Source organism: Ammospiza nelsoni, chromosome 11 (genome assembly GCF_027579445.1).
Source record: "Ammospiza nelsoni isolate bAmmNel1 chromosome 11, bAmmNel1.pri, whole genome shotgun sequence".
Taxonomy (NCBI): Eukaryota; Metazoa; Chordata; class Aves; order Passeriformes; family Passerellidae; genus Ammospiza; species Ammospiza nelsoni.
In genome coordinates, this window is record NC_080643.1 from 12,794,817 (window position 1) to 12,809,529 (window position 14,713).

At 36.9% G+C, this 14,713-nt stretch overlaps 1 protein-coding gene across 1 annotated transcript in view; it reads left to right on the plus strand.

Annotated features, from left to right (window-relative positions):
- The window catches only part of ERC2 (ELKS/RAB6-interacting/CAST family member 2), a 353,494-nt gene that overhangs the window by 204,444 nt on the left and 134,337 nt on the right, over window positions 1-14,713 (plus strand). Inside the window, exon 17 of the mRNA XM_059480170.1 lies at window positions 8,839-8,999. Within this exon, the coding sequence (XP_059336153.1) occupies window positions 8,839-8,999 (161 nt within the window). The remainder of the gene's footprint in view (window positions 1-8,838; window positions 9,000-14,713) is intronic.

Consider the following 14,713-nt stretch of genomic DNA (forward strand, 5'->3'; position numbering starts at 1 on the left):
ACTTGTTTTCTTTGTAGATGAGGCAAAGTTTTAAGTGGCAGTTATTTTTCTTCACTGGGGTATACTCACTGAAATTTGTTTTGATTTAGTAATAGTTAGACAATGTGGCTTGGAAAAGTGCAAGTTCTATAATTCAGTATCTTTGTTTTTCCCAAAAATGTGAACTACTGCTTAATTTTCCCAAAGAGATTGAGATGAACTTTGCAGGAGCTAACTTGGTATAAAACCATTGTTCTGAAGTCTTTTACTTCCTTTTCCTTCCAATAGTTGCTGTTCAGCTTTGGAAGGATGGTATTTCTTGGGCTATCTTCCCACACTTGTCAGTGTTCTCTCCCCCACCTGATTTTCTTCTCCCACCTCTGTAATCAGAGTATTCTTAGAGTGTTTCTTTTCTGCATGATGCACGTGTGCAGAATTGTACACAGTCTGTCTCTCTGCACCTTTGCAGCGCTCGTGTGGCTGTGCAGTTGTGTGTAAGGACCTGAGCAGTTGCTGCAGTTTCCTCCTGAGCTGGTGTGGCTGCAGCGCTGTGGAGGCATTGAAGGGCTCTGTGCCTGCCCTTGGCTTTTGCTCATTGCTGGCAGTGCTGCTTCCAGCGGCAGCTGAGCCTGTGCCACCACCTCCCATCTGGCTCCCTTCTCACACAAGTTCTGTTTCTTGGGGCTGTTTTTTAATTCAGCTCAGCATCCTGCCCCTGGAGCCCTGCTTCTCCCACCCACAGGGAATTTCCCTCTCCCGTGTTGGTTGAGGGAGGCACTGTGGTCTGGGACTGGTGTACCCTGAGAGATTATTCCTGTGCAGTAGCTGTGGAGAGAGTTTTATGGACAGGGAGCAATAGTTTGAGCAAGATTTCTCTTCAGTGCTCTGAAAAATTGACATGCTGATTGTGAACTGCCTTCATGGAGGAATTCCTGTTGACAAATTCTGGGTTGATGTTTTTGCTCCATCGTGATCATTCCTGGCTTATCATGTGTTAATAATGGAGTCCAGTTGTCAGACATTTTGTTGTCCCCTCAGGCCTCCCTGACTGTCCCATGGGCTGCCCTACCCTGGACAGCCTCATAAGCACTTCAGTTCTGTTTCTATTGACTGGTCTCTTCCTAAAGTGACTCTCTAAATCTGTTTTTAATTGCTTAATTTTTAATTATTATATTGCCCTATGAGTAAACTTGTGTTGCTGTATCTGAAAAAATTAAATTAGCCAACTGTTTGTAGTTCTGATCCTTGTGTTCTCCAGTACTTTCCTCATGGCTTGGAATAAATTTGAGTCAGGTTGTAACTATCAATTGCTATACCAAGTATTAATTTTTTTCTTATTAAGAGTTATCTGTAACTGGGTGTGCCAGAGCTAAAACTTGGCTTTTTCAATATAGACATATTTGACTTTTCCTAAATTTATTGATACAGTTGATATTGCGCTATAAACAATAGGAGATAATTGTAGTTTTTAAGGAGATAGCATGTCCATGCCACTGTGACTTCTTTATGTATGCCAAGCCAATAAAATATTACGTAAGTAATTTTATAGCAAAAATGCTCTAGGATTAAGTAAACAGGGCAATATTTTCTGTCTTAAGAGAAGACCACAGATATGTCTTCCTTGGGCATTCAGTAGTCACAGGAACTTTTAAAGATGGCATGAAGTTCTTGCTGTAGAAGCTAGATCTTCCAATCAGTTACATGAATCTTTATATTGCTGCCTACTAATATTATTTATTAATATTCATTGTGTCAAAGCTTGTTAGGAAATTGTTTTTTCTGGGATTCCTCACATAAAATTATTCAAGTATTTTCATACAATAGTATTTCACTTTAGTAAGTTTTACTTGCTATATCACAATATGTAAGCATGATTCAGGGTATGGAAAATCTCTTACTTATATAAACTACGTTTGCAGTAAGACTTTACACACAGCATGTGAATCCCTGCTGTGTTTGGATACATTCTAAGGAAGCATTTCTAACTTTAATAATATACTGGGATTATGGCTTAAAAGCAGTGGGGAAACAGCTTTTGTGCACTGTAACCTAACAAGCGTGCTACGAATCAACTTTTTGGCAAGAAAACTCCCAGTTTGCCCTCTCTCCCAGAAGTTGACCTGGTGGATGAAATAGTAGATGTGTGCATGATTCTAGGCATGCCTTCTCCAAAGATCAACATTTGTACACACTTTAGTCACTTTTATACGCAGTGCTATTGACATTAACCAGGGAGGCCGCTCTGACAGCGCTGGGCTCTAACACCAGCTAAAGAGTTGCTCTGCTCTGCTTGCATGGTTTATCTGAAAGGACTCAACACCAAAATCACACAGCCTAATTGTTTTCAGCCCATAAGGGTTCTCTTCCAGATGCAATGTCCTGTAGGACAATTGAGTGTCCTACTGAAATCAGCATATGTTCAATAGTCAACTCAATTTACTTTACTTTTATTCTTCTGAAAACATTAGATTGAGCTCTGTAATTTATCAATACATTATATCAAATTTGCTTTCACTTGCACAGCTCTAAAACACTTTTCGTGCTACCTTTGTAATTAGGTTTGGTCAGTATCAAGCAAGTGTAAGAGCAGAGCTAAGGCTACCAGCTGATTAAAAAGAACATAGACTTGCTCAGATGAAGCACAGTGGAAAAGGGGAGAAAATTAACAAGGCATATCAGTGAGATAACTAATTTTCAAAGTAAAAGCAAAAATGAAAGGATGCTTTTTTTTCCTTCTCTTTAAAAATGGACTTGCAGAGTTTCTCAGGTGCTTGGTCTTGTTTCCATCACGGTGCATGTCTGGGTGAATGAGTTGAATGGGGCCAAGTGTGAATTAGAATTAGGCCTTGTCAGCATGACGTTTGCCTTGGAAAAAGAACTTTTCTTTTGACTGATTCTTGCATATAGCCTTGAAATATCAGAATGTGACGTTATTTACTTCATCATATATATATAATAGTGTTTTGCTGTTGATGAAGGAGCTTCTGTTTGGGACAAAACATTCCCACTGCATCTGAGAGGAGTACTCTGTTCTCTTGCCCATCCTTTTCAGTTTTCCTGAGGGTCACAGTCACATTTTGTCAGTGGGTTGTTGTAGAGTGTATTTTAGCTGAATACTGTAACTGGGGGCCAGTTGTGTTTCACAAGATGAAGTGTTTAAATAGACGACAGTATTCCTGGGACAGCAGGGGAAGCATCCTTTTTCTTTGTACTTGAGAATAGCTTTTGTTTTCATCTGTCTAAGAGCATAGCCCTAGAGCACAGAGGTTACCGTTATTTAGATCATAATTTTGTTTGATTTAATAAAAAAAAGTGTTGCTTTCAGTTGTTGGTTTGGTTTGGCTTGGCTTTTTGAACTAGTTCAAAAATTCACTCTATTTAAGTGATTATGACCAGTATTTTCCAAAATTATTTAATTATGTTTTTCACTTATAGGTGAAATCACCATATTAATTGGAAAACCAAATCACAGATAATGAATCAAAGAATGATATTGTTGTGGTTCTATATTTTGTTGCATTAATGAGGCTTAGAATAAGTAACTGGTCTCACAGGTAGCCACCATGTGACAGCCAGCAAGGTAATAGTCAGGAAAGTGAAGAAACTTCTCTCCCTGCCTGTGGTCCCTGCAGGTCTGGAAGCGAAATATGTGCCCTCTCTATGCTGTGTCTCTTCTTTATCTGAATGAAGCAAAAACCTTGTGTTCTTAACATAGCTTTTAGCAGGAGGATTAAAATACTTTAAATCCTGCTTTTGGTAATGAAGTAATCTCAGTGAGGTTTTTCATGTCAAATTCTGCGGCGTGGCATCCCATTTGGTAATTGTGCTGTTGTGTTCCTAAGGACATGGCCCTACCCTGGGGACTGCTGCTGCAGTGCTTCTGGTGCTTGGTGTTGGACTGCCACTGCATTGCTGGCTGATAACACTGGCCCTATGTGTCTAGTGTTTTATGAGTTGGAAAACCAACCTGGAATTTATAAATACTGCTTAATATTCTGTCAAATCCTTCACTTATGATGTTTATTTTAAAGCTTTTATGCATTCTACAGTATGGTTACTTTTCTCTTCTCTGACAATTTCCAAAGTTGTGAGATACAGCATGTGTCTAATTTCTTTGTTTGGCAAGGCTCAGGAGCATCAGCCTCCAGAACTGTCCTGATTTTGTTAGACCTGTTTCCTGGCTTTAAGAACTGTGATGGAAGTCAGAGGTGAGGAATTTGTCTATGGATGACAAATAGGATGGGAAGAGAGTAGAGGGGAGGGTGACAAAGAGTTTATTTCCATGTCTTGCAAAGCTCAGGATGACACTTTGCTATGTCTGTTTGCTTTTGTGAAAAACACTTTTGTAATGAAACTTGTTGAGGCAGTTGCCCACTGGAGAAATCTGTGTTAGAAACAGAAAGGAACAAGGTATTTACAAACCATCCTGCAGGACAGCACTGGCAGTTTTAAAAGCAGTAGGTCCACATAACTGGTGCTGGCCCTCCTGTAGGTGAATAATTGAATTAGCCATGAGGTAAAGTGGTTCCCTGCATGGCCAGCAGCTGCTGGCACAGCATCCTGGCATGCCTGGCACTCACCTTCACTGTGTGAGGCACGGGCAGTGTGTGCATGGCAAAGGCTGAGAGTTGAAAGAGCTGATGGGTAGATATTTGGTGTGTACACATTCCAGCTTTTATCTGCTTTCCCTCATCTCTGTGAATGTGTTTTCTATGTCCTCTTAGGCCAGTGACAGAATAAAATTGTTGAAAAGCCACAAAGAGAAAGTCTGAGGATTATAGTCTTTCCTTTTTTACAATCTCATGCTTAATCTAAGGGGAAAACCCCCAAATATTATTTTTATTAAAATAATCTTCACAGAGCTGGAGATAACTGAGATTTATGTAGTGTGTAACTTGGTGTAGAGAAAAAAAGGCATTTCCTTAGGAAATGGAAAAAAACCCAACCCTTTCAAAACAACTGAATGGATTCTTACACTGAACGACTTATTATCAAAAGGCATCCAGCTTTATTGAATGAATGTAATTGTTTGTTAAACTTTTAAAAACTTAATGGTTAATATTTTAATATTAAAGTAAAAGAATCTTTAAATAAATGGATTTCTTTATTTCCTTTTACTCCATAAAATTCCTAAATGGTCTGTGTGCTAAAACAAAATTAGGTTTTAAAATAAAATAGGTACAAAATTCTTGTGTAGCTACTGATACTTGAAAAAGTCAGGGAAATCCAAAACTGTTGTATTTATCACCAATATTGTTGCCAAAATGAACTGCCAACCCTTTAAAGGTAGTAGTACTAACCATACTAACCTTGACTGCTGGAATGTTGCCAGCTCTTCGTCATCCTGCAGAAATATGTTATACTTGAACAGAAAAAACATGCAATTGTCCCTCCCCCTCCTCATTCCCACAAACTGGAGCAGTATTGTGTTAGCCTGAGCTGTACTGAGCTGAATCCAATCTGGAATTAAGAATGCTCCGGGGCATTTTTAATAAACTGTCATTCATTTGAACTCTAACCTCCTTTAATTTGCAGCATCTGGTAGCGCAGATGTATTCTTCAGCCACATTCATTTTTTGTTTTTCTTATCTTGGTGTGAAACACTGCTGATAGCACTTAAAAATGTGAAACTGCAGTACAAATAGAAAGTGTTCACTGAAAATAGACTCTAAACTAAGAAACAATTACTGTAGTTTAGTTTGCTGGGTTTCTGCCATTCTGAAATGCAAACTTAATTCTAGTGCAGATTTTAATAAAATCCTCAAAGTGCTGAGGTCAGTTAAGCTCTTTCTGAAAGTATGAAAAAAAAAAAAAGGTTTTTATTACAAAATGCAAAGGATAAAAATGAGGCCATTGTCTTGCAAAAGGGAAGAAAGCCCAGCTAATAACATATTCAGGGCATAGAATATTCCTGAGCTAAGTGCATGCACTGAGGTTCTCACTCTGAAAACTTGTATTCCTGGGAATTCCAAGCATGCAGAGTTTGTGATTAGGAGCATTTACACTGAGGGATAGGGCTGGGAAAAGGGAGCAGCTTCCAGGTGGGAACTGCCCTCAGTGCCTCTGCCCCTGCCAGGCGGTGCTGCTGAGCTGGGGCAGGGATTGCCTGAAACCAAAATTTTCATCTCTAATACTGCCTTCAGTGGTTCAAGTTAATTTTCCCTTGTAAACCATCTCCTATAGCTATATAATTAACATGGTGAGAGGGTTGTTTGTGCTGCTTCAACATTCACACATTTACATTTGATAGGAATAGATTAAAAAAAAAAAATCAGTTTCTTGTGCACATGCCTGCCAGTTGAATTTGGCTGTAGGTGTTAGTAGGACAATTAACTAGGAAAATGTGCAGCCACAAACTTGGGCCATATTTGAAAAATGAAGGAAGAACTAGCTGGCAAATATGTGTTGAAAGTGTAAATGCAAATAAAACTTTCAAGTCGACACATGTTAATGATTTGTGGTTTGAAAAAGTTTTCAGATTTAAGTTTTGAAGGTTTTTTTCCCTTTTGTTTTAAACTTTGATCTCTTTTGTCTGGCAATGTAAGAGTGTGTTACTAATACACATTAACAAATCCACAGCTTTGCTTTCCACAAGTCTTTAATTCTCTTAAATGTTTTGAAATGTAAATTATGTGATATATGTGATATGAACTTGGGTGAGGATTCAGTCAATCATCAGGTTGGGTACCAAATTGAGAACATGGAAAGGGTGCACAATTATACTAAAAATACAGAAGTTCAAGAATTCTACTTTTTTACATTCTCATTTGCCCAACAAATCTGCAAGTGGGGAGTGTCTTGGTGTTTAAAGATACTGTCTCAAAGCTGGAGTCTGAATTAATGACTTTCCTGTTCTGATCCTACTACAGTTTTCAATAAGCTCTGTTTTCTGGAATTAAGTGGTAGGGTGGATGCTCAGCAGAAACTAGATGCAGTTTTTAAATGGTACAAGGAAAAGCCTAGAAAATAACCCAGAAAACAGTTAGAAACATCCTTTGTTTTAGTAGTTGAGTCTTGTCATTGTTGAAGGCAGCATGGGTATATGATCTTGCACTAAAGCAGAATATAAAGTACCTGGTGTTATGTTAGAAATTGAATCTTTTTTCAAAGAAATATGATCTCTTTCCTTCTGGCCTGTTAATTCTTTTTTTCATGGGATTCAAGTGCAATTCCAATTTTTTTATTTCTTTATTTCCCTCAAGTATATGTTCTCTTTGTTGCTTCTAAGAACATTCACTAGACAGTCATTTTACAAAGGTATCTCAAGTCATCATCTTTCTTCTTGCTTTCTTCTGTGGAATCCTGCATCTGCAGAGTCCTCTGAGTTGCACTCCTTGCCATTTCATTGATATCACCATTACACTGCTTTTACATTCTGAGTGGAAGGTTGAACATCAGTAGTTTCAATACTGTTGGTAATTCTGATCTGCATTCATATCAGACATGTTCTAGTATTTAATTGATCTGTTTAGAGTGCTTGTAGAGGTGGTGTGGAAGGAGTAATCAGTGTGTCATTAGCAAATGGTCCTCATTATAATTCATGACAACTCTATTGTTTATTTGAATTATTTATTGAACTTTTTATATAGAAGCCCATTTATATTGGAATTGAAACAAAAATGGCTTATAAGCACTGATTGCCTACTAGGAGGCTTTAGAGAACAAGAGTTGAGCGTGAGCTTGGGAAAAGTAGCCACACTCATGATAAGAGCATTGTGGAATTTGGTCAGACTTCTCAATTCATAGCAAAATTTAACTCCTTTCAATGCTTTGGATAACACAGATGAATAGAATATATCTCTTTCCCGTTACATTTTGTTTCATTTAGAGGTTCTTCCTGAACTGTTTTCTAGTTTATAAAATAGTAATATTTGGACAAAGAGGTGAGAAAGAACATACAGGAAATAGGACATTCATTATTCAAATCATTGTCTCACTAAAAACAACCTATTTCACTTTATGTAAACTGTATCATTGAAGAGGGGCAAATCCCACTGTCATACTGGTTACTGGAGGCCATTTATGGAAGATGCTCCACCCCACAAATAAAGCTTCTGCTGCCAGACAGGTGTCATTATATTCTCTCTGTTCTTTAAATTTCTCCATGACATTTCTCCACACTATGTCAAAATGGGATCACCACAACTTTCCTACACTTCATGCTTCAGAGCTTCTCACAGTTATCAGGAGGAAAAGAACTTGATTGTTATTAGAGCAGTTACAGACCTTTAAAGTTCAGGATGACAGAATAATTTGATTAGAAGGGACCACTCGAGGCAATGCGCTATAAACCTGTACTCAGAGCAGAAATAACTTCAAAGTTGGATCAGATTCTTCAGGCTTCATTCAATCAAAATCTTAAAATACTCAAGGACGGGAGAGTTTAGAATTTCCCTGGGCAACCTGTTTTGCAAAGGTGTGCATTCTTCATGAAAAATGTTGGACTTTCATTAACACTTTTGGGTTAATGAAACATGCATCCATAGCTGAATTTACAATTTCTGGAATAACTTCTATGATGAGTTACCACCACCCTGAATTTAAATAATAAAAATGGTGCAGGACATATTTATAAATTGTATCTATATATGGCAGTGGCCCAGGTTAAATAGGTTTCTGGTGTTAGCTCCATTTTGTATAAATATTGTTCATTGCTAATGGATTCACGGAAACTTTGAGGGTTCTTTTTGGTTTTGAAACACTACTGTCAGTTTTTAAAACAGTTTTGATGGAAAGCAATTTGAGCAGCCATTTACAGAAAATAATTCCTTTAGTGTGTTTTTCCCCTCCCTGTATTTATATGAATTTAATATTTTCTTCTTGTAAAGAATATGGAGTTGAAAATGTCCTCTCTCTCAGGTAGAAGAGCTGATGAATGCACTGGAGAAGACCAGACAAGAATTAGATTCTACCAAAGCCCGTCTTGCCTCAACACAGCAGTCTCTGGCTGAAAAAGAAGCACATCTGGCTAACCTGAGAATAGAGCGAAGGAAACAGCTTGAAGAAATTCTAGAAATGAAGTAAGTATCTTGATTTCTCTAATTTCTAGGGGAAAAAAAGAAAATAACTGCTTTTGCCATAGGAGAAAGTTTTGATGGGTTTCTTTTGATGTTTTGGCTTTTCTCTGCATATATTTAAATCTCAATCTAAGGACTTCTAATAGTTTTAAGACACTTAAATCCCTTTGAAAGCACAGAAGTGCAAAAGTCTTGATTTTAGAAGTACTCAACATTTTTTGTAAGTTGTGCTTTGTTGGGTGCAAGTAAAAGTATCAGTACTGTATAATTTCTGTGAGAAACTGAAAATCTAAAGCCCCATCTCTCAGTGGGAATGCAGTGCTGGAATCTCTGCTAGTGTCACATGCAAGGGAAGGGAGTTATTAACTTTCTATTGATGGTGCAAAGCTTATTTCTTTGAATTAGTTAAAAACACCTCCAAACTAACAAAGAATTTTTGCATACACTCTCCCCCTGTGAATATGTTCAGAATGAAAAAGGAAGAGACATATAATTTAAATCTAACTTCCTCCATGGAAAGAAAAATAAGTATCTATTTTTTAGATAGAATAATTATGGGGCATTAAAGCTCAGAAATGATCTTTAAAATTGGCAAAAAAGGATGAACCTGCTATGACTTGGCTAGGCTGATAATTATGTAGTTAACATTCAACAAAGAAAATTCACAGTTGTAATTTTGAAACAGTTTTTTTGGGAGTGGAAGCCATATATAACTTCAGGTCAATTTTTACAGTTATCCTTGATTTTAAAGAAAGGGAAATAATCAGAAAGAATGCTTTTCATAATGTTATTGTAAATAAGGGAAAGTGGAAATGGAGTCACATAGTGAGCAAGGTTTTATAAAAGTGGGTTTTAAGAATGTCTGCCAGGTAAAACAGGTGCAGAAATTCAATGTAATGGAAGCACAAATGTTTCCAGAGTTATCTAAAGAATTTCTGGTTTTGACTTTAATGAGATCTACATCCCTACAGAAAAATGGAATTAGAATTGGAATTAGAATACTATGTGGCATTATATTTTATAATAGATACATTTAAAAAGATTTTTTAAAACATTAAGTTATATGTACATATTAATTGTCCCATCATAACTCAGATGCTCAGTGCCAGTTATCTATTTTCTGTATAGTGCTTTGGTCTGTTTCCTCAAGTGCCTTTTCTTTTGTCCTAATCATAAGATATTTATTTATTTTTTATCATAATTAATAATTGCTGAACAAAATAAAGGAAAAATCTCTAATTCAGTTAATGTCACTTTTTAAATTTGGTACACAGAACCTCACAGAACAATCTGGGAAACAAGGTTGGCAAAAACTGGTGATGTAGAACTTGTTTTGACAAAAGCTGTTGTATTTTATGAATGGAGGGCTGGGTGAGTGGTATTAGAAGTGAAAGACTCATTAGCAAAGAGCTTATTTGTTTTTCAAGGTAACTTATTAATTGGAAGCATTGACCAATAATTTCTATTTGTTGTTTAAAAAAAAATCAATATCCAGTGATTACAGTTTTTGTCTACAAGTTTCCAGTTAAATAGGCATGAAGTGTGTTTAAGAACATTCATGATGATTTCCTATGCTTATGTTATGTTCAAGTTCCAACCATAACTCTGCATTCTGGGCCCGTCTGGCTGTCATTGTCAAGATGCATCTTAATTTACTGGCCACAATCACTTGTCTGTTTTAGAAAACTTCTTCAATTGTCATTTCTTGTCCCCATATAAATTTGGTTATTTATGAAAGTTTAGAATAAAAATGGAGAGCAGCCTAGTCTTATTCATATCTGGTTGGTTTTTATGAACTGGAAACAAGATAAGTACCCATTAAATGAAAGGCAGTTTGATAAAATCAATTCTTTCTTAACTTGATGCCAATTTGTGAAAAAAAATAAGATTTATTTTAAAGAATTTGAAAGTATAAGTTTTAAGAAGGAGTTGCAATTGCATGTTAATTTTCAAATATTTTTATTTTTTTTAAATGTCTATTAAAAATATTACTATATTAGTTCTGGAGGAAATATTTTTGCTATGGTCATATTATTTTAGCAGTGCACACATAACTCATACTGACATTAATGGAAGTTATGCATACATGTTAACAGTAAAATGCAGCATGTGTTCAAATCCATCATTTTGTCTAATTGTCTTGTTGCTTTGTGTTCTTTCTGTGTCTGAGCATAAAGCAAAAATCAATGCACTTTTGGTAAATGATACTTCAAAAAAAAAATCTGTTACATAGTGTGACAATATCCATGGTAATGTTTTTTTAAGAAATTTATTTATCATCCATAGAAATATTTCAGTTGGCCTGAGCTTTAATTATGGTAGTTAGAATTATATCCTAAGACTGCTTTTTCCAGACATTGTTTTTGTTTTCTGAGAGTCCTCAGGAGGTTGTGCTCCTACTTGTGAACTTCACAAGGCTTGCCTAGAAAAGCTTATTCATTTTGTAACATGAAGAGGTTGAGGGTAGGAGAAGTTTCAGTGCTGTGATGTGGTGGAGGTTTGTCAGATGTTGCAGAAATGCCATATTTGTGGAGCATACTTCCATGACCACAGTGCTTTCATACAGATCTCCTTTCCTGTGTGGTGGTTCCTTCCAAAACTCATAAACCTGCTTGTAACAAAATTAGGTAGCTGTATAGATAGATAAATGAGTATTTACATAATATTAAAATTGCCTTGTGTATATATGTATGTGAAATAAATGCCTGCCTGCCCTCATGGGAAGTGGGTTTTGCTCCATGGGACAGATCATCTTTTTAGAAATGGTTGAAATTATTTTCCCTTTGGAAGATATAAAGTTTGACCTGGAGAGCCAAAAGTCATAAAAGAAAATCTAATGACATGTGGTTGAAAAGATATAAAAATAATTGTCACTCTTGTTGTAAGTTCAAGTTTTAAACTATATGCATTTTATCTTCAACTGCAACCTCTAAAGTTAAAAAGAAAATACCAAACTCTAACATCCAAGCTCTCTCCTTTGTTGTCAAAATTAAGTGTTTTCTTGGTTGAAAATCTTTACTTTTCTGTGATGTTTACTCTATTTATTAAGTACAAGGTTAGAAAATATTTCATTGTGGTTTTGCATTAATTTGATGATCTTTCAGTGACTTAGTTACATGTGGCAAACACTGCACTCAGTGAGTGGCCGTGTGATTCATCCCCCAAAAGACAGCGCTTCGTGTTTTGACCTGAAGATCTGACAAGTCTTAATTTTTGAGATTTAGTTGTTAATTACTGAGTATTTCCTCTGTTAACTCGGCATACTCACTGCTCTGAAGCTTTCGGAATTCTTGCCAAGCGTTTGAAAGGCAATTTCCTTGCCTTAAATAGAGTTCATGCCATCACCTGTGGGTATTGCTAAATCAGTTTTGTTGGAATTGACTTTGCCCTGAAATTCACTACAAATTTCCAGAAGAAAATGTATTTTCCCTTATGTGAAATAAATTGGATGGTTAGTAATGAAGCATTAAAGAGCTCCTAAGAAAAACCCTGCTACTAGTTATTTTATTCAGTAACAAAAACAGAACATTACTGTGCTGTCCAAAAAATATACTTTAAAATAGATTTTGCAGTAACTTTCTTACAGTGACAGTATAAAATTAAACATGGTGACCATACTTAAAGGAAGGGATTTCTTTCACTGAAAATAATAGAAGGAAATTGCTTTTATTTGTTTTTCAATAGATTTACTCATTTAAAAGCACCTGTGTATAGTCAGGGATGAAAAAGCTGTGGGAAGAAGGGGATAAAATGTTTTTTTTTTTTTTTTCTGCCAAGCATTCAGTCCCAGCAGCTGCCACTCTGAGCATAAGTGCTGAACACACAGTGCCCTTTGCTGCTGGGTCAGTGGTTCAGTGCTCTGCCAGAGAAGGAGAGGGCACTTGCATTTGCCACTAGATGCCAGTCTTGGGTGCAGGACCATGGTTTGGGCAGGAGCAGCTCCACAGGGTGAGGAGGAAGCTTGTCCTGCTGGGAGGAGAGCGTGCTTTGTCCCCTTGTCTGTCACCAGGTCTGACTGGTGCCCTCCTGCCTTGTAGAGCAAGAGCTTCAGGCATGGAAAAGCATGCAAATGGCTTCAAGTGGACTTTTCAGGGTATTGCAGGGATGAAGAGGGTCTTTGAATGGATTCTGGAAGTCAGGGGTCACAGCCTAAGGGGAAGACTGTGTAAAATGTAAAACTAAAAAGTCAGAATTTGTACAGAAGTCAAAATGCTTTATGAAGTACTTGTGGCACAAGTATAAGAAAGTTTACCATCCATCTGGTTTTCGGCAGATATACCCCTTTTTTCCATCTATAAATTTTACTGGAGTAGAAGTTGGGGATTTCACATCTGTGTAGCAGCTCAGCAGGAGTTTGAGCTCTGACAAGAGCCCTTGGATGTCCAGAGAATCTATCTAGATGTGTTTCCAGCACCTGGACGAATCAGCTCATGTCCCTGCCTTACATTATCCGATTACTCTTTCCATCCATCACCGTCTGAAACTGACACCTGGGAGGGAACTCAACATGTTTGCCTTTATTTATGTCCTAATTGCTCAACTCTAAGAGGTTCTGACACCCACAGGAGAGTGGTTTCTTCCTCGTTGCTGTGGGTACAGCAATAGTGAAAAGGGCTTCTGAAATATCTGTGTGAGTAGTAAATCCAGTGCATCTGGAATGTTTCAGAGTAATTATGTATGCAATTCACCTGTTCAGGGCAAGCACAGGCCAGAGGCATGACACTTATTGACAGAGAAATCCCTGATGAAATTGCAGGGACTCTACTTGCATGTAGTCCTTACATTAATTTCCTTTTTTTTTTTCTTTCTTCCATACAACATGAAGGAGGAGGAAAGGAATATTGCAAGGTAGGAGAAATTGGCAAAGTGATTTAGGGTTGGAACTGCTCTTTGAAATGTGTGGAACTCGCTTCTTTAAACCACTTTAAAGGATGGCTTCCCTACAGACCTGCCTGCTTTCTCTGTTACAGCCAGGCAGAACATTCCCCTGCACCCATCTTTCCAAAAGAAAAGCAGGAAGGGAGATAATCAGTTCTCTTCCCTACACTAGAACCTGAGGTGTTTCACTAAAACACCTAAAACTAAAAGGTGTTGCTTAGTTTATGCTCCTTTTGAAATGCTAGTGCATTCTAAAAATAGCCAGTACAAACCTTGGTTATAGTTCTAGGCTGAATGAGCAGTGGTGGATACATGACATTAAATGAGTCTCTTTGAAGTTTAAGCAAACACAAGGGTTTCAGATTTCTTATATTTTTAATGAAGTATTATCTTGAAAAAGGAATTTTTTCCCCTACTTTTCCAGCTGTATTTCAGCTTATATGTAGAGAAGGATATCTATGATTATTTCTCTAATGTGAATTCTTTAACATTTCTTTACTCAATAGGTTAGATAACAGAATGTGTATAAATAGCTGTAAAGAAAAAATAATTTTCAGGAAGAAATGTCCTTTTCAAAATAATTTTATTAGAAAGATTATTTTGACTTGTTGCAGCTGTGGTAATGTATACTATAAATATGTTCAGATAGCAAGTTGATTGTCTCAAATTGTACCATTTCAAATGCAGAACACTAGACTGTTTTTTAGTAACCTGTGGACTGCTTCAATTTAATTGTAGGATTCATGCTGAGAGTGTAGAGAGTCATATCCCAAGTTAAATACAAACAAACCAGCAGGATGTTGATACAACTGTGACTTCCATAGGAAGTAGTTAGAATG